The 20,235-nt window shown below is 41.6% G+C and overlaps 1 protein-coding gene across 4 annotated transcripts in view; it reads right to left on the bottom strand.

Annotated features, from left to right (window-relative positions):
* The window catches only part of dlg3 (discs, large homolog 3 (Drosophila)), a 79,539-nt gene that overhangs the window by 21,206 nt on the left and 38,098 nt on the right, over positions 1–20,235 (bottom strand). For 3 of the 4 annotated variants that reach the window (XM_062425926.1, XM_062425923.1, XM_062425924.1), the window contains 7 exons: positions 10,606–10,659; positions 10,013–10,063; positions 8,604–8,728; positions 7,967–8,136; positions 7,713–7,849; positions 6,728–6,872; positions 5,044–5,206 (listed from right to left, as the gene is read on the bottom strand). In XM_062425926.1, coding sequence (XP_062281910.1) covers positions 5,044–5,206; positions 6,728–6,872; positions 7,713–7,849; positions 7,967–8,136; positions 8,604–8,728; positions 10,013–10,063; positions 10,606–10,659 — 845 coding nt within the window. The remainder of the gene's footprint in view (positions 1–5,043; positions 5,207–6,727; positions 6,873–7,712; positions 7,850–7,966; positions 8,137–8,603; positions 8,729–10,012; positions 10,064–10,605; positions 10,660–20,235) is intronic. The other variant, XM_062425925.1, reaches the window with a different exon arrangement.

Below are 20,235 nucleotides of genomic sequence, written 5' to 3'. Positions count from 1 at the left end.
ATGAAATAAAAAATCAAGTGGCAATTGCCTTTAAATATGCTAAAACAACTGTTGTGCCTTCGGTTAAGTCAAGCTTAAAATAACCTTGCTTTCCATCTTGAGCTTTTCATCCCAGCTCAACGAGGCACACAAATCTCCATGGTTACCTTAGGATCCAGATCCGATGCTTGGTCTTGCTTCTGAAAGACCATTTCCTAACTGTGCATTCAGGCAGGCTCCTCACCAGCGACATGGAAGATGAGACGTTGACTGTGAACATGGCTATGGCACATCAATCAGCTCAGAGTTACTCCTCAACCTCTCTTTCTATCCAGACATCCACTGAGAGGGGCTACAATTTTAGAAGCTCCTGTGCTCGGGGCCTGGCGTTTCCTATCTCATGCTTGTGTGCCGTGATGAGAAACAGCTCCTCTTTGAGCTGTCACAAATGTTCTCTCCTCATCATCACAAGCAAGTCAAGACTTAACACTTAACCCTAACGTACCCACAACAAATCATCATTCTACAGCAAGAAGCCAAAATCCTTCACCCCTCACATCTGGAGTAACCCCACACTGTGTTACATCAAGCACATCAGCACTCAGTGTCTAAATTTGATCCCTTCTACACCATGCTGTCCCGTCATCTCTGTTCTGATGCTACTTTGGGTCCAGCCCCTCTCCAATTCAGCACACCAACATTCCTGTCTGTCAGCCTGGCCCTCTGGAGACTAGGCAGACAGATTTCCAGAAGCTCCTTGCTAATTTGTTAGAATGTAAACAAACTGAGGAGCTCATGAACTTACTGTCATGACTTTTGGTGGACCTTTGATTTGATGATCTCAGAGTCTGTGACCTGTCTGGACACATAGCTTGGTTTCCACTCAGGAAAACAATGTAGACAACTGCGGAATATGTGGACAATAGAGGCCAAAGTCTTTTTGTAATCTCAAGCTTGGTGGTGCTCTCCAAAGGAATCATATGCATGTGTGTTTCTGTTTGCACTGTACATCTATAGAATAATAATTGCCTGGCCTGGAGAATGGGAGTGAATTCCTACAGTTTTGAATGCAGTCCTCCCTCCCTATCACAAGACCTGCCTCCCCTCCCTTTCCCCCCTTGCCTTTTCATCCATGCCAGGAATGTAAACAGTTATAGAGAGGTAAAAAAACCCTTTCTCTCTGCCCAGCCATTTCTCTTCTGACTCTTTCTCTAATTCACCACCCCTCCGCTATATTTTCCCTGTCTGCGTTCAGTGTTTTGGCTGAGGCGGTGGCAGCTCAATCCTAAAGCTGTGAATGGATATCTGGACTGCGGGGTTCACTGGGTCATGCTGCCCTGGACTCAGCCCAGTAATTGGCTCTGCTTGGCTGATTAATGGTGGACACTGCAGATGGACGCCATTTTCCATAGACAGACACTACCGGTAGCAGCACTTCATCTCTCCCTTTCCCCAAATGGATCACATAAGATTCTATACAGAGGCATGTACAGATACAATTTATGTTGCTTTGTCTTCATCTTCCTTTTCTCTGTAGCTGTCTCATCTTCATGGCTTGCTTTTTGCTTCTAATAAAATTGTATTCACTGAGTGATGAATGATTAACATATGAGTACTCAGCTGAATCTGCTGTGATTTTTTAAAAACTCCTTTGTGCTTTTGTACCTTTAAATAACGCTAACCAAAGGTCAAAGTGTTCCTAATTGTCTGAATTCTTGTGCTGACCAAAGGTTTTGTGTTTGTGTGCGCGTGTGAGACACATAAAGTTACTGATTAGCTCACCTGCTGCTGCAGTCATCGGCACTCTGTATTTACACAAGCTGTGCCTGAACAAAGCAGCCTAACTAGAAGCATTGTTTTGTATATCTAACAACTGCAGTCCTGATAGGGGCAGCAGAGGGGAGATGCCTGTTCAGTGATTGTTGACACTGTCACCAGTGCACACATGTATGTTTACACCAAACACGCATATTAAACACAGAGGTTTTATATCTTATTGAGCCTTCTGTGGACAGGATGTAAGGCAGCCATGTACAGGTCTGACATATCTCCAGAAAGGGGGTAATATCAGATGGAAGGGGGGGGGGGGGGGCGGGGGGGGGCAATGTGTCGCTGATGACACCATTAAGGGGGATGTGCAGATGGGTAGAGGGCCGATACAAGCTCTGACTCATTCCTCACAACCGGCCTGCTCTACTTATGCGGAAGCCTGTGCTTACTATAGCTTCCATCTAAAATAACCCCTCACGGTCGGAGCCAATGGGAAAGCTGCTGGGGTCGGAGGGAGGTGTCAGCTATCTGCCTGTCAGTCTGATGGAGCGGGATGCTCATCAGCTGTGATTGGGATCAAGTCGGTTGTCGGCCATGATGTCCTCGGAGACAATGCCACTCTTTTCTGATTATACAGCAGACATGACACACAAATCCACTAGGGGCGAACAGGTGCTTGTATGGTCACAGTATGTAGGTCATTCTCATTTGCACCGTTGATTTACGAGGTGTCTGGTGTGCAGGATGTATACCCCACAGGTATGTGCCTGTGTCGTAATTGTGCACTGCGTTTAAAGCATGCTTATCTGCATGTGTGCTCGCATGTGTCAGCACATTATGAGCAAAGGTCTCTGTGTACAGTATGTGTGTGCGTGATTGGTGCTGGCAGCATGGGTGATGAGAGGGGTAAGACCTGAGTGCATGGCCTGGTTTTCCCAGCGTGCAGAGGAATCATGACAGCTGCAGGACTGTCTGCTGCAACTGGTTGGCCCATACCGGTTCAGGCTCTTACTCCCCATTACATTTATGGTAACAGCAAGGCTCAGTGTTTATATTTACATACATAGAGCAGTAGGCAAAACATTCCATCTCTGCAAAGGAGAATATTAGGTGACTTCAGTGTGCCTTCCCATCTTCCTGTACTGTCCTTTGATTTTAACACCACAACCTGCCTTTGGTTACAGCCAAACATTGAGACCAGGATCTGTCTTTCTCTCTCACACACACGGACACAAACACACAATGGCATCAGTGCATGGAATATATGCAACACACACAATTTGAGCTATGTTCAACACAAAGACATAAAACCAATGGTTAACAAACAGAAGAAATTAGGGCATTCATCCATGAGGTGATGCATGATGTAAGTAAATAAATGAAACAAAACACTGAAACTTAATCAACAAACAAGGAGCTCTTTTGCAGATTTGATAATGCAGAGAAAACAGATATTATGTATATTATTGTCTTCAGCAGTAACCACCAGTGAAACTAGCTTGGCTCGAGACAGAGGCTTAGCTTTATCGATGCCTCCTGACAGATGGAATTGAGCAGCTTGTGGGAGCATGAAGCCCTTTCAGCTGCACTCCTGTGGAGATATGTTTGTGAAGAGCAGGTACGACTCCATTTTAAACTGCGACAAACAGGGCAATATTGTTTTAGGTTCATAGATGTGAACAGATTAATAGTAAATTGATGCATGAATAAGGACTATGGGGTAGGTTAGACCTTTTAAAATATATAAAATAGAGCAAAAGATTAAAAAAATATATATGCACAAAGGGCAAGAAAATAAAAGGTTAATTTCTTATGAAACATTTCTGCTCTACCGTCACTTTGCTGCTGCTGTTGTTGTTACTACAGTATTTTGTTGTTCAGCACCTTTCAGAGGAGGTCATAAAAAGATTAAAAATGGTTGCATGTAAGCACAGTATGTCACACAAACATAAAAAGCAGCAACATGTTTAAAATACCAGCATATAAACAGGATAGTAAGGAAGACATGAGGTGGGGAAACATTTACATGCAAACATAGAGACAGAAAGATAAAAGCAGCTGAAAGGTGGCTCTGCTTGAAAATAAGAACTCTGTCACTACAAATTTCACCCTGCCACCCCCTCCCTTCCCTCTTCTTTCTCTTCTGTCCATTGCCATCTTTCTCCTCTTCATCTATCTTTTCTGTTGTAATTTGTGCACAGATGTGGCAATGAGGCAGGTGGCCTCCTTACCTCCCTGGCCCTACTCCTGTCTGATGCCAGATCCAGATGCTGAGCTATAGAGAGGAGGGTTAGCTGAGCAAGGCATGATGGACTAGGTTAGTACCTGCCAGAGAAGGGGAGTGGACCTTGGCACAAGGGAGCAGGGGAAGGACAGAAGCCTCTGTAGAGGGCCTGGGGCACCTTGCTGTCCCCAGGTTTGTGGATGACACTGTAAATAGGTTCAGCCCTGCTGTGGGGTACAGGAATCACAGTGAACGGGACAAGTGTAGGACACAAATAAAGCACAAATACCAACAAAGATGCGACAAATGCACATACAAGTCATGTAGACAGCTTGTACAAGGACATTACAGAGCCACAGGACGAACACTCAGTGTCATCTGGTAACACGTTCACGCCACAACACAGACACAAATAAACGCCTGCATGCAGTCACACATGCACACACACACAGGGGGAATACAGCCTCCTCCCCAGAGCTGTGGGTTAAGATGACTCAAGGCTTTGTGGGACACTCCAATCAAGCCACTATGAATGCTACTTCTGATCCAGTACTTGGATAGGAGGTCAAAGGTTAAAACACAGTCATAACAAGTACAAGAAGTGACAAGAGGCCCCTCTGCAAAGCATTTGGTCAGCACATAGCCACCACACACTATCCAGCTATAACACAGTATGTACCACAAGGGCCCTGATGAGCTGAAAATTGTAAACTTAGGACTTGTTTGCTTCATGAAACACTTCATGAAGGCACTCTAAACTGCTAGTGTATCGGTCAAAGAAAACCACACTATGACAACACCTGGAAAACAACAACTAAACGGAGGCAGCTAAAAACAAAAGGAAAACCAATCCATAACTAACATAATTGTTTTTACACACTGAGTCATTTAAAAAAAAAATTCCACAGCTGCATTTCTTCACTGATGACTACAACAGCAAAGTCACAAAAAAGCCTTCTGCTTTTGTCTACAAGCAAAATAAGTGCTATCATTTTTCAGACCTACAGTCACAGAGCCTGTGTGAGTGTAATGTATGGAGGCATTCGTGGAAGAACCAGCCTGCAACCTACCTCGTGAAGTCTTCCTCCCCCAGCATGTGGCGTGGAACTGGCGAGTACCTGGACGGGGTGACCTGGGGCGGTGGGTACACTGGCTTAGGCTCCATTGCCCCCATGTAGTTGTGGCTGACGTGGTTGTCCACCATTGTGGGGAAGGCTGGAGGGAGGGCCAGACCAGTAGGGGGAAAGAAAGAATGATTACAATACAGTCACAACAGGAAGACTGTACAATTAACTGAAGGGGACATGAAATGACAGCTTCAAAATCACACAAAAAAGATGGTATTGCAACATTTGCATAGTGTTGGCCATCATTTTTATGAGTTATAATTACATTATTTGTCTGTAGGAATGATACCGACATCACTAAAACAAAGTTGGGGCAAGAAACATGAGCTGTCAGACAATCAGACAGGTTGGAGGTGCAGTAAAACTGAAAATGAGCAGATCATGTAATAATTCCTCGCTGCACAGGAAAACCTTGTGCACATAAGTATGGAAAGCACAGCAGGTCAAAGAGGTGATGGATGATTACATCAGAGAGTTTGGGTTGTAATCAGATTGTTCAGTTTTGTTTTGTCATCTAAATAAATCTGGCTAATCTGGTGTGTGTGTGTGTGTGTGTATGCGGGTGTGTTATGTTTAAATTATGCATATTCTTCTGACTGCTAGTGTTTCTTGACCCAAATGACATCTTTTTAGCAACATTGCTGAGTTCCCAGATCTCAACACTTAACTTGCTTAGCACAATGTTAATATTATACAGGAATAATGGCCAAAACTACAAAAACAAAAAAAACAACAACTGGATTTTCCCTTTAGAAGGTCCATGCAATCTCACTTTGGGAACTTGGGCTTTTTATACCAGCACTGAGACTTTTGAACAGAGACAGATCTAGACTTGATGTGCTTTTTTAAATCTGCAAATCCTCTTATCACATAGAAGGAAAAATTGGGGAAGATATTCTAAAAAATGTGTGTAGTCCTTTACGATACAAAATGTGTATGCAGCCTTTAAAAACATGTTTTTCCACTGAATTTACATACTTGATGGAGGCAGCTGAGCATGATAAAACAAGCGTTTCAAATCCAGATCATCTGACCAGGGGTTATACTGTCAGAGCAGGGTTAAGTCTGCATTAAGGGCTCGCGTAAACCCTGACAACTGCAAACATTTAGAACATACAAAAAAGCCCTCAATAGCCCCCTCTGATACTAAATCACTGTTCTGTGGAAATTTGAGATGCTGCAGCCCAAGATCGTGGGCTCTCATGAGCAGGTGGGATGTGAGAAACCATCCACACTCAGTGGGAGGCAGAGAACTGCGCTTGTTGTTGCTGTGGGAAGGATTGTGTGTGTGTGTGTGTGTGTGTGTGTGTGTGTGTGTGTGTGTGTGTGTGTGTGTGTGTGTGTGTGTGTGTGTGTGTGTGTGTAAGCATTCACTACATTCACTATGTGGGTGTCTGGGCATTTTGGGGAGAGAACAGTGATCCAACACTAAAATTCATGCAAGCCCACTGAAACATCTCTGATAAAGATAAAAAGATGATTCTCACCGCAAAACACGCTAACATGGACATTGACTTATAAATCATCCTTCACCTCAGTTTCTGACCAGGACATCTGCTTTAAGGAACCAGCAGTGTGTGAACAGTGATCACGATGACTTGAACAACAGGAAGAGGTAGATACGTACTGCTGGAGTAGTCTGGAGGAGCATACATATCGTTGAGATGCACAGGTCCCGGCTTGGCCACCTTGAGGTAAACCATATCAGAGGTGTTCTTCAGTGCTGCCACCGCCTCCTCGTGACGCACGTCCTGTAGCACAATGTTGTTCACCTGAATCAATGATTGTCGAAGAGAGAGGAGGGAAAAATTCTTGTATCAACACCTGAACACCTCGTGTCTTTGCTGTACTGTGACAACATCGCACCAGCCATCACACCAGCCAACACAATAATGAATCATAGCTTGAAAAGTATTATGAGATTTCAGTCAATTTCATCACAAGGTTGGTGTGCTGTGCAGCGTTAACAGAGGTCAAAGCAGTAGGTAGAGGTTCTAAAGATGTACTGAATTTTTAGTTTTAAGATTCTGGAAATAAACTGCAAAAAAGTATTTGAACACCATATTTTAGCACTTTTGGATACTGTATATCTCAAGTAATGTGCTCTTTTTAAATAACTCACAAAGGAGCATATGTAAACTGAGAAATGTTTTGTTTTATATCAGTGAAAACTACCTAAAACCTTGATCACTCTTCTAAGACACACAGAGCTTGAAGTATCCTTCAACACATAAAATATGTCTTAATGTTATGTCCAATAGATAGGTCTATTTATCACCCCATGATATTGCATAAATGGTAGATTATCAATCATGCTCAGAGCCATGAATGATGATGTGGGTTGGCTGTGGCTAAGCTTAAAATGACAGGATGGGGCACTCAAACATAATGTGCTTCTTTTCTTATACAGTCTTCTATGTCCATTACAAATCCACTCAGCCTCATAAATAGGTGTTTGTATAGAATTGCTAGTCATTGATGATGTGTGCCTCATTGATTTAGTCTGTTGAAATTATGCTAACCTACTAGTGAACGACATAAACAACTGTAACAACTTCATTTTGATTAGAACACTCAATGTGACTGTGTCAGAGGGGGGTTTAGACTCATACAGCTAGCAGGCGGTCCCCGGTCTGCAGCCGTCCATCCTTTTGGGCAGCTCCTCCTTCTATGATCTTGGTGATGTAGATGCTGTTGTCTCCAGGGATATGCTGGTTGCCAATCCCTCCGGCAATGCTGAATCCAAGCCCTGGTTGAGTAATATACACAGTGAGAAAGTTAATAATTGTGTTTGAAATCATCTAATTTTATACATTTTTATATACATATTCCATATTTGGTGCTTAGTGTGTGATGTCTCCCAGACCTTTGGGCCCTTTCAGCAGGTTGACCTCCAGAATCGTCTCAGGAGGCGCCTGCCTCCGCCGGACCAGGAGTCGCACTACTGGCCCCGCCTCCTTCAGGGCTTCCACTGCCCGGCTGTGCACAACCTCAGACACGTCCACATCATTTACACGCAGCACGCAGTCATTCACCCTGTGGAGAGAAGATTTTTAATATGTATATATTGCGCAACACCATCACCTTGGAAGTCAACAGATGACAACATGGAGTTAATGTGCTGCGCAAAGGTAGGGAGACCCTCACATGGCCAATGTAATCAGAAACCTCCAAAGCACATAAAAAAGCACTCCATATCATAATTTTTGCATGTTTCAGGCTTTGGTTTTCCAGTGAATCATAACTTTGAGGAAACACACAGAGCCTGGGGGCAGAGGGCTGTAGAAACTCTGCCTCCCACACAGCACTGCCTGGCGGGACACAGTGGTGATGAGCGTTAGAGAAAAAGAGTAAAGAGGTTAGAGTAGAGAGAAAGAGCTGAGAGAGGATGGAAGAAACAGAGGAGCTTGAAAAGAATAGAAGGAAAGGTGAGGAGGAGGAGGAGCAGAAGGAGGAGACAGAGGAGTAGGAGAATGGTAACATGGTAAGGAGGGGAAACTTACCCCAGCCTTCCATCCATAGCAGCTGCTCCACCAGGGATAATCTTGGTGATGAAGATCCCCGGATCATCAGGAATGTGGGGATTGTCTATTCCTCCAGCAATGCTAAAGCCCAGGCCAGAGTTCCCCTGCACATAGGTTATGATTGGCATTTTGAGTAGGGTACAATAAACAACACACACATACTTAGATGTAAGTGATGGACCCAATGTGGACTCAAGGTCAGTACAATATGGCTCTTAAGTGTATTGGTATCTCAGAGGAACACGTGATCGATGCAAACTGCTCCAGGGATTTCTCTGGGCATTTCTGATGTCCATTTTCATGGACACGTGCGTGTGTGTGTTTGTCCTTGCATGTGACGAATGATAATGCCATGTATTCCATTAGATGAGGGCACTTCATTCAAAATGTCACGCTTATTCCATCAACCCACAAGAGGCATTAGTGGTGGAACTGCCCTATGTCTGCAGGAAAGTGGATTTATGATCTAAAGTAAAGATGAGTTGAGAAGCGTCATTTCTATTGCATGATACAGAGCTTCTCACTCTCTGCAGGAGACAGACACAACCATCTCCCGTCGTTCTTGTTCCTAAAATGACAGAAGACCCATTTGGATCCAGTGGGTCCGGGCACACTGCTGCATCTGACAGCCGTGGCCACAGAGACAGGCAGCAAACAAGACAGCTGAGAAAAGACTTCACTTTATTATTTTCTATAATTAATGAGCAACAGTCGCAACAAATTAGGACAGAGGGAGGCTGAGGCCTCCCAGTGTGCTGCTCTGGAGCTGAGAGGAGTACACTGGGCCCTACCACCAAATGTTACACACCCACAGACCTTTTATAGTGTGGCTTTGCATACTTTATTCAAGCTTTCTGCATGCAGAAATGCCACTTAGAGTGGAAGGGGCAGAGAGATACTGTGCATCCATCGTGGGTTCTGAGTTGCATCTATATGTGGGTGGAATAATGAGAGCAGAAACGTATAGCTCTGCCACTACAAGCTGAACCACCGCTGACAAGTGCAGTGGTGCCTGCTGAACAATTGAACAGGAGAGCACTTTACATTTCTGGCGTCTGCTGATGACATGTGCATTAGGATTATGTAAAAAGCTATGCCTCACTGGCATTATTCTATGCTCATACTCACATGAGACATCACACATAAGACATTCTTAATCATGTGATGTAACAGCTATAAAGCTACTATCTCATTTGATTCTCATATAAATGTATAGATATCAGTAATACGATTTCCCCTTGGTTTTCATGTTCTTTAAGCTCATGAGAAGACTGAGCCGCTTACTACCACCTAGTGGGGAGAAATCCATCCATCATGTAAAAATACATCAAAGAGGAATGTGTAAATTTTGGAAAAAAATAATGTAACAAGCAACTAGTAAAACTCACCCTCTCTAAAATGATCTCCTCATATTTGTACATCCCATCACTGCCATTTACCTGTCAAATGCAAAAGCACAATAGTTAGTTACATCACCGAGCCTGAACTATGTCATTTTCTAAAAATAGTTAAAGAAAAAAAAAAAAAATGCATGCAAATGTTTTAGCTAAATCCTTTACCATATAATACCACGCAGACCTATGTACAGACTGAGCACTGAGAACCGTGAAAATAGGATTATTGACAAAATATACTGAAGATACATCCACCAGATTGTTTTACTAACTAAAAATAGCACCATGAATTTATGACGCTACAATAAAAAGAAAGTATCTTTCATTTTTGTAAATGCATATGCGCTGTGACTCTAAATGTGCAACTGCAGAATGCACATTCCTCACAAACAGGCAGGGTCAATGGGATAATGGATGTTGGTCCACATGGCAAACAGCATGTTGCTACCAGGAGGAGGCCCTTTCATGCGCACACACACACACACACACAAAGACACACACACAAACACGCTCATGCATGGACACAGAGGAAGTGTGAATGAGAGAGATGTATACTGTACAGAGAGAGAGAGAGAACAGATACTTACATAAGGGCCTGCATCTAGTGAGTCTGCGTTGACGATGATGGGGGGAGGGTTGGCCTGTGAATATGAAGAGATACACATTATCTCAGTGTGCGAGGCTGGCAGCACACAGACGTAATGCGGTACACACACTATCACTTGGGAGCAAAGTGAACGGATGCCATGGGAACAGTCAGTGAGTCTCCTTGGGGCTGAGTCTGGGGGTAGGAGGGGGGGTTGTCGTTTGGAAGGTGTGAGGATTGAGAATGAGGACTGGGGCAGAGAGACCGCTGTTTATTAACAGCCACAGCAAGACGTCCTGAGGTCACCTCATAAAACAAAGTGGCTTGTTTGCAGCGGTTGGGACAATACTTTTACACCACATCAGCCCCACTCTTCAATTTCACACACTTCCAAAAAAAAACCCAACATAAAAACCCCCCAAAACCCAGCATGTAGTATCACATACAGTAGGAATAATTTCATGGTTCAGTCACCACTTGGTTGATATGAAACAGACCTGTAAAATACTGTGCAACAAACAAAGGCATGTATATACTTCTTCTTCATTGCTTGCACACATTTCTTAAAATAAACCCCAACAGCAATAACACTTTTAGCCAAACTATACATCCATTTTATAAAAACTCATATTTCCCCACGAACATAACATAAACAAACTTCCCAAAAACCTCCTTACCATAATCAAACATTATTACATTTGTTCATGTGCACCACAACATAACACACACTTACTATAATGGTATACTGCAGTCCAACCACATACACACACAGCCTGTTTAAAAACTTATCTATCTAACACATGCTCTGAACACAGGTGGGAAATGTTTGGTACACATTTGGAGTTGGCAACATTTGTGTTTTGCAACGTAAACATGTAGAAGAGAAGATAAATAAATAAGTCAGTAATAGAGTATGAATTGTATTGAAACTCTTCTCTCCCATTACTGGTGATCAGATGGAATAGCTACACTAAATCCATGCACTAAAAATGCAGCAAAGGTCAGGCAACCAAAAACTGACAAACCTAAGTATGTTCATCCTCAACTTAGACAGTTGCTGGATGTAGAGGAGTAAGGTAAAGGCATGCTTGCACTATCCATCAGACATCCTGCTGTTGTTGATGTCTTGACTTGTGTAAATCAGAAACGTTACCACAAGACTGTAAGATGACATCTTTACATATCATACTTGTAGGATGTGTGAGTGCTCTTATGTAGTTTTGATTGCATTTTTGAGTTTTAAGCTGCTAAAGAATCACTGAGATTTCAGACTATAAAATGAAGGGAACATAAGTCCTGCTCATATTATTTTCATACAATCACAAACATACATCTAAACTTGGTTTAGAGATCAGGTACATTGTATTATATGCAGAAAACAATGTGCAATGTAAAAAATTGAGAAGAAATATTATAAAACGTTATATACATTCTGACAGTTAATTAATCATTTCATTTTCGTAATTCATTAAGAAAAAATACAGAACATTTGGTAGTTCCAGTTTTTCTCAAACATGTCTATCCTTATAAACTGACAACCAATAGTGTTTAGATTTTTGGTTGGACAAACAATTTTGCACAGAAATGTTCCTTCAAAATGTACCAAATGTTGTCTTTTTATGTACACCTTGTACATGTTGCTGTATTGTATCTCTAAGTGAGCAATGTACCACCACTGGTATCCACCAGTGAAAGACAAATTTCCATCCATGCTTGCATTAATGGACAATGAAGTTTTCTTGAATCTTGATTGATCTTGATTTGAAGATGTCACGTTGGGCTCAAGGAAATTATAAATGAGCATATTTCTCATTTTTTTCTTTTCATGGGAAAAATGCAAAAATATCTATACATATAGAGATGTCACATTGTCTTGTAGAAAATTTTGATGGGCATTTTTTCAGAGTTTTCTGACTGTAGTTGCAGCCCTGCTGGCACATATTGTTTCGTGTTTTCTAAGAATTGTGTATTTCCTAGGTAATAAATGCTGACGTCGCCTCTGCCATTTGATAATTGGGTCAACCTCAAAATATATAAAAAATGTAATTAATTCATTACATTGACAATTCTGATTAATAAGTATTTGCTCTCTGACATATATTAAATACTGTTTTGTGGAAAATGCTGATCACCCTGATTTCTTTGGGGGCTTGAAAAGAGTCAAATAAAAAATACAGATTATCTCTTCCCAGTATTGATCCACAGTATCAGCCTTCATAAACCCAGCTGAATCCAAGTACAAGCGCTACACTTTCTCACTTCAATTAACTTAAAGAACAGTTCAGCTCTATTGTGCCACCTGGTGTTTCTTTCTCCACTTCTTTAGGCCTGCAGAGCAGCAACAGAAACTATGAGACCTCCGGGGAAAGCTGCTAGGGTGGTAACAACGAAACAGAGGTGTGAAGGAGGAGGCACTGGTCGGTTTAGGAGCAAGCTTAAAGGCCGTCCTCTAGTTCAGCACACTGGGCTGTCTGCTTTTTATTGATTTGATTCAGCTGTGTGGGTGAGGGGATGCTGACGGAGCTGCTCGGGGACCTTACACTTCCTGAGGTCCAACACTGAAGAGAAAATCACTAGCTGTCTATCTTACCCCTACCCTCCCCCACATCACCTGATCTCACCCTCTTACCTCTGTCTTACTGATACATACAGATACTGCCTGTGTCCAATCAGCTGACTCCAACTGAATCTGATCTTCCTCCTGAATCCTCACCATCGTGAGGATCATATACACTTATCATTAATGACTGAAAATTAGATTTTATAAGTAAATCATTTTCTTATATATTATGGAAACACCAATGAAAGCCTCACAGTTAGTGAGTACATTATTATATTTAAAATCCAGGGAAAGAAAAAATCTGAAGACCAGGGACCAGGGATAATGATAATGATTTAATGTTGTTCTGTAACAAAATATACACCTTATTTTTTTTTTAGCAAAATCAAATGAACCTTATTCTTAATAATCATTACCTTCTTGGTATTAATATTATTTGTGAGTGTCTACTTAAGCTCAATTAGTGATCCTTTTTATGCTGTTCTATATTAAAATTGGGGTATTACATATTTACATTCTTACATTAAATTTGATCACATCACCTTGTGCTATTTTTTGTAGAAATGTAAAGCTTTAAATTGAACTGCCAGAAAATCTACTATAACAGATCACTATCATTAGGAGTGAAAAGAATGGAAACATCTTTTATCATGGTATATGTAATTGTGGAATATAAATTGTGATTGTGGTTTCAGTTAAAACATTTTGCGGATAAAATCAGCGGAAAGGAATGAAGATGTGTTTGTGTTTAATACAGACAATCAAATACCTGATGAGTCAAGTTACTTCATCAAATCATGTATCATATGAAAAATCCAAAACTGTCATGAAGCACTTCTGCTCAATGAAGTATAAAATTGCCCACAATGGTGTAATACACACAGTGAAATTAAATGCATAGCTACTATGCCATAAATATTGCAAAATCCCTGCCGGTTGGCAAATATATCGCTAGCCCTAACTATCATGATATAAAATAACATATAATGTGATTGGATCTAAAACTGCTACACAATTTTCTTTCAACCCTTTGGATAAGTATACTATGAAAAAAACATTTCCACAACCATCAAGCTGCATGAGGCTTGAAGCTCGAACCACACAGATCTGATCCTTAATAAATATCCTTCATCATCTCAAACTTTGTGTTTGCTGATAATGAAGGCCACCCTTCAGATAAACAGGAGCTCTAGATTTGACCTGCTCCACTTGGTGGTGATGTGATATGACTCTGGACAGCTGTGGCTGTAACCCCCCACTCCTCCCCCCTCCCGGTCAGCACAATCGGGCCGTCGTTGTAATCTGCATATGGACTGACAGATGCTCCCGTCTGTGCTTGTGTTTGCACATTTCTCATCTTAAAGCAAACTCTTAACACACGTCCAAAATCCAGATAAATTAATAGTAAATGTATCATGGGTTTAGAAGTCAACAGCAATTGCTTTAGTGAATGGAAAGAAAAAAAAATTGGTCAGAAAACCAATGTCCATACAGCAAGCAGTGCACAAGGCAGGGATGAAACGCAGCCTGAGGGCAACACAGGGGAATAACATTGTCCCTTTGTGACTGACAGACTAAGCTACTGAATCCGCATGTGACAAAACACACCTGTTACAGTATAATGCTTGCGGCGCTTATCATAAGTAGTGGACCATTGCTGCCCCAATGGGATCACTGGATCTACAAGTCCAGCTGAAAGACAATAAATCAGTCTTTCCTATCAATCTTATAAAACAGCAGTATTATCCTGCTCTGGGATTGCTGTGTAATCCCTCTATCTGAATCTCACAAAAAAAGCAAACAAAAAGGAATAATGGACGATAATCTCAACATGGGTTTGTTTAACATTTAGCAATTTGTTCAAGTAACTTGGATTAGATTGGATTACCCCTCCCTTCTTGGGACTGTTGGTCACCTGCTCTTATCACAATGCTAAACTGTTGTCCCAAGGAAGAATTTAAGACCATAAGATCTGACTGCCACTGAAGTTTATGGTACATATTTCACACTGTGTGCTATGACAGGCCATCAGGAAACAAGCAGGGGACCAATACAAATTTACAGTATCTGTATGGGATACTTTGATGGGAGGCAGGCTAAGGATCACAGAGGTCAAAACAGGAAGGGATAGAGATTTCTGTCTGTGTGTTACAGATGAATGTGATCAGGGAACTCCAAGTGGTTCAATAGGTGAAGCAGTTAAAGTCAGCAGATGTGGTACAGTGCCAGAGCTGTGAACTTGGACTTAAGTGTCAGAACGAAAGCAGCTATAATCAGTTCTATTATGGATATTGATTATGTTATGTAGAAGGTTTTGCTTATAGTGATGGACACACAGAGAATTTGTTGCTCTCAGGTCCACAGAACATTTGAGTGTGTATCAGCTCATTGTTTTGGTTTTCTAGCCCACAACGTCACTATTTTGATTCACTCTTACTGCTTTTATGGCCTCATTTCTAGCAGTAGGTGGCCATTTTCACCAAAAAAGTTCTAAAATTACCTGCCGAGCACCAAACAGACTTATATTTATCTGTGGCCAAAAGCACAACTCAATAGGAATGCTAATGTCGATCCATATATACTGAATGTGTAAAAAGGGCAATGGTTCACTAACAAGTTGAATCATGAAATACAGATTAATTGAAAGGACTTGGTCTCACCTAAGTAAAAAACACAATTAAGAGCTTAGAAATTATTGTATCAACTATATAATTACCATTCAGAGACCTGAAAGATCTGCTTGTGAACACACGAGACTTGAGAGGAGATATGAAAACACCTCTGTATAGTACAAGTGTGACATATATGCAGAAATTGACCCAGTCTGGATATGATTATCATAAAATTCCCCTTTGAAAATTAAAATTAAAATTATTAATGCTTAATAGTTTTTGATGGTTATTGCTCTTCATCTCTGCCACCTGCAATGCAGAGTTCAGAGTTACAGTAGCTTTGAAACTATGAACATTCATACAGACAGGCTGTGACATGGAGGAAAGTGAGCATGCTGGACACAAAGACATCATGCACACACAATAACAATGAGTCCAGACTGCTTCCACAGCATGAGAGCATTACAACAAGTCCCCACTGACCACCAGGAGTGATTAAAATTCACTCGCTACAGAACTCTCTTCCTTTGACTCCCTCCTCTTGTTCATCTGTTTGTAATAGTTCAACTTAAAAAAAAAGAAAATGCATCAATTTATCGTCTTGCTCTTCTGTCAGTTTATGATATGTGTCTGTCTCTTGTCTCTCAGCATCATAGGGGATGTGTATTACAGTATGTCTTGACAATGTTGGACCACAAAAAAGTTATTTGGCTGCAGACCCTCGAGACAGTAAAGCTACAAAGACTCCCACTGAACCTTGGCAAGTGCAGGGCACAGGCTTCATCCAAATTGTTAAATAATCAATGTGTTCCCATGGTAACCGGTGCTCGCACGGTATTGGCCGGCAGGCCCACTTAGCCACCTCCCCATGCTTCACCTCTCAGGGCTCTCACTGCAGTTTATGCGGCTCTGTTCTTGCACATGCCTGGCCATGGGCTGGATGTGCCTGACTGCCTTCAGTGCTCCACGTCACACACACTCCTTCAATCCATACGTCACGAGTTAAACTGAGAGAAGCAGTGTTCAAAAATAACATTATGGCTGCAAGTGAGGAGGGCTGATTTGACTAAATATCACACATTTTTATAATGTTGAAAGATGTGAAACCTGATCATTAGAAGCACACACACATCAGCTGACAGACATTTTGACGTGGCCATACTGTGTTTCATAGCAGATTGTTTGTGAGACAAAATAAATCATATCTAACTCATACATATTTGAAAATAAAAAAAGACTTATTTTTTCACAGTGCAGTGCTGTGTAGTTAGATTCTGCCTCTGAATACAGTAATGTATGTGGTACATAATTGGCCAGAAAGCTAGAAATGGCAGATAGCCAACACTGACACAAACATATTCTAAAAGTATGTAGATCATATTATGCTCATTATTTTTGCTATATCCTACATACTCTGTAGACCTGTGGATGTCCCTGTGTCCCTGATGACTACAATAATGTTACACCGAAGGAAAGTTAAACCCTTCTCCACCTTTCAGCATAACTTTAGGTGTTTTCAAACCCTCAGCTTCTTCTCGGGTAGAGTGGAAGGGAAGAACAAGAGGGTTCAGCATGTGTATAGCAATGGTGTGATAACAAGGCAATAACCCCTTTCTCCTTAGCGAACATTTCCACATCAGTTCCTCTCTCGCCAGGCACACCAACATGGCAGCTCAGTCTCCAGTGGTGACATCGCAGTGAAATATGACAGTCAGCCCTGCTCAGATGATGCACCCAGTCAGTCAAATGATACAGCCAATGCTGAAGGAAGCTCTTCCTGGGCCTAGAGTCAGAGCTAATATCAGATAGGGATACAAGCTGTGCTATGGCGTGCTTATGTTACCTACAAAAAATGTAATGTTTCTTTGGTTTTCTGATGCCTCTAGTTGTACTGTGTTTGTTTTCCTGCAGAATGTGGGATGAGAGACACAGTCAGTGGTGCTGCTCTGATCTTCTGGCTCTCATTGGCTTCTCATATGCCACGCTGCAGTCCAATCAATACCTACTCAATTACCATGCACCCAACATTTCATTCACACTGTGGCCCCTGTGCCGGAGGGAAGAGGGAAGGAGAGAAGCAAGGTGAGAGACGGAGCCACAGGATGGATGGAGCAGAGAGGGATGAACACATGACAGCGAGAGATGTTTTACTCGCAGACGCTGTCGAAACTCAGTGTTGCATTCTTTGTCAGGAACAAATGCGGAATAACGAGATGTAATAAAAAAAATCCCATAGCAGTAAAGGTCAACTGCTCCTTCTTTCCTGCTACAACGCCAGCTGAATCCAGGCGTTCATTTCAATGAGGAAGCCACAAGGAAATTAATTAGTTCAAACATAAAACGGCCCCATTAAAGGCTCAAAGTTTTTTGATTTGATGGCTATGATTGAGCATTGTGACTATGCTGCCCCCCATCCAAAACCCTTCCAACACACACCACAGAGGCACATTCATGAAACCATAATTAATAGCCCGTCACAGCTGTCAGCAGCAGCGCTCCCTCCTCATCTTTATGTAATATTACAAAAGCATGCTCTGGCTTACCTCTCTGTCATGCTGAGCAGCTTCAAATGAGAGCTGGCTAGTTTGACCTTCACAAGTGCAGCCACAGAGGGAAAAGTACTTAGTGCAACGAATATTCATAACAGTGTTGCTCGAGAAGGCCTTTTACAAGTCTGCTGACAATCGATTAGGATTGAACATGAGACTGTCTGTGTGTGTGTGTGTGTGTTGCTGTACTTTAATCTTGATGTATATATCAAATGTGGGCAGGTGGAGCGTGTGTGTACTTACAGGGCTAGAGTTGATCAATAATTACGTATTGTCATTTATCTGCTTTCAGAAATTCAAGAAATTTCTGCTGTCCAACATAAAAATTCATGGCCATATGATTAAGATGCATATCATACAATAATCTTTGTTCTATGTCTTTCTCTCCTCTTATCTCCTGACAATAACAGCTAAAAATGGCCCAAAAAACTAATATGTTTGTGTTATCAGTTAATGAAGTTAATGTTTTATACATACGAAGAGTTTGGTCACATGCACTGCATGACAGTGCATGTCATTATTGCTAGTGCAGCATTTAATTTTTTGATTGTTTCTTTAACTGATAAAATATAAGATACAGTGGAAGTTGTTTTGTCTGATCAACAGCCACAAACCCCCAAAATATTCAAACATACAAAGATACAGAACAGATGTGAAATGATGTAAAATTGAGAAAAGCAGCAAATCTACAGATTTCAGAAGTTAGAAGCAGTGAATGTCTGGTGTTTTAGTTTGATAAATAACTTGAATCCACTGACTTGATTATTCAAGTTGTTGCCATGTAATTTTCTGGCGATTAATTAATAGATAAATTGACTATTATTTCCTATTCCATCACTCCCCCTCATAACTGCAGCGAATTGATTTGCTAAAGATGTTCATTGTGATATCCTTGTTATCATTCTTTTACAATCCAGATACATTGCTATGTTAGCTACTGTCTGACCCTTACTGCTAATTCACATCAGTCACTGGTCTCACGCTCACACAGCCAAACACCAGGACAAACCAACACTCACTCACAAAGTAACAGCTCTGATGAAAGTTACAACATGTGCTCTGTGTGTGTGTGTGTGTGTGTGTGTGTGTGTGTGTGTGTGTGTGTGTGTGTGTGTGTGTGTGTGTGTGTGTGTGTGTGTGTGTGTGTGTGTGTGTGTGTGTGTGAGACTCTGTAATGAAGGAAGCTTGTCATGTGTGAGTGTCATCAGCATGCTTCACATAATCCCGCCCCCACTGCTTCCTCTACATCAGAGGTCACTGCAGCATGTTACCTCACAGCTCTTGACTAGTTGCTACCCCTTGTTGCTAAGCTGAGAGAGCTGCTAAGCTTGTTCCTCTCTGGTGTTTTGGATCCTGTGTGGAGTACTGGTGACAGTGCACAACCGCACACAACTAAGCGCTGCCATTTTGATGGTTTTGCGACTGCCACGCTGCCTCCTCAGTCAACAAGGGTATATTACTCATCTGCTGTGGTGTCTTTGTGGGGACAGTGGATTCTTAAGTTTTATTTATTTGAATGAATCTTCACTTTTTTTGTTTGTGTTTGCATTTGTGTGCTCTATGTGATGCTGCAAGGAAGCTGATGGAGTTGCTGAGGTAACAGACTCATTTTGATATGACAAGGTGAGGTGTTTCACCACGCAAACAGCCACTAATAAATTCGGGGGAAAAAATCTAGTGATTCATTTCCATGTTTTGAGATCTTTGCTCAATCATTTCTGGAGATGGCAAAAAAAGACGAGGGGGCAGCAAGATGAGTGGTTGAGTGAGTTAGGAATTAAAGCTGCACCACATATTCCTTTTTACCAGTTCTACATTTTAGAGGGTAGAGGGTGTCGTATGCTGTACAAATCATACAAACTTATGATTTGTTATTTAAAAATACATGATAAATATTAAGCACATTATAT

Source organism: Scomber scombrus, chromosome 9 (assembly GCF_963691925.1).
Source record: "Scomber scombrus chromosome 9, fScoSco1.1, whole genome shotgun sequence".
NCBI lineage: Eukaryota > Metazoa > Chordata > Actinopteri > Scombriformes > Scombridae > Scomber > Scomber scombrus.
The sequence above is the reverse complement of the archived record's forward strand: the minus strand, read 5'-3'. Positions and strand labels throughout refer to the sequence as shown.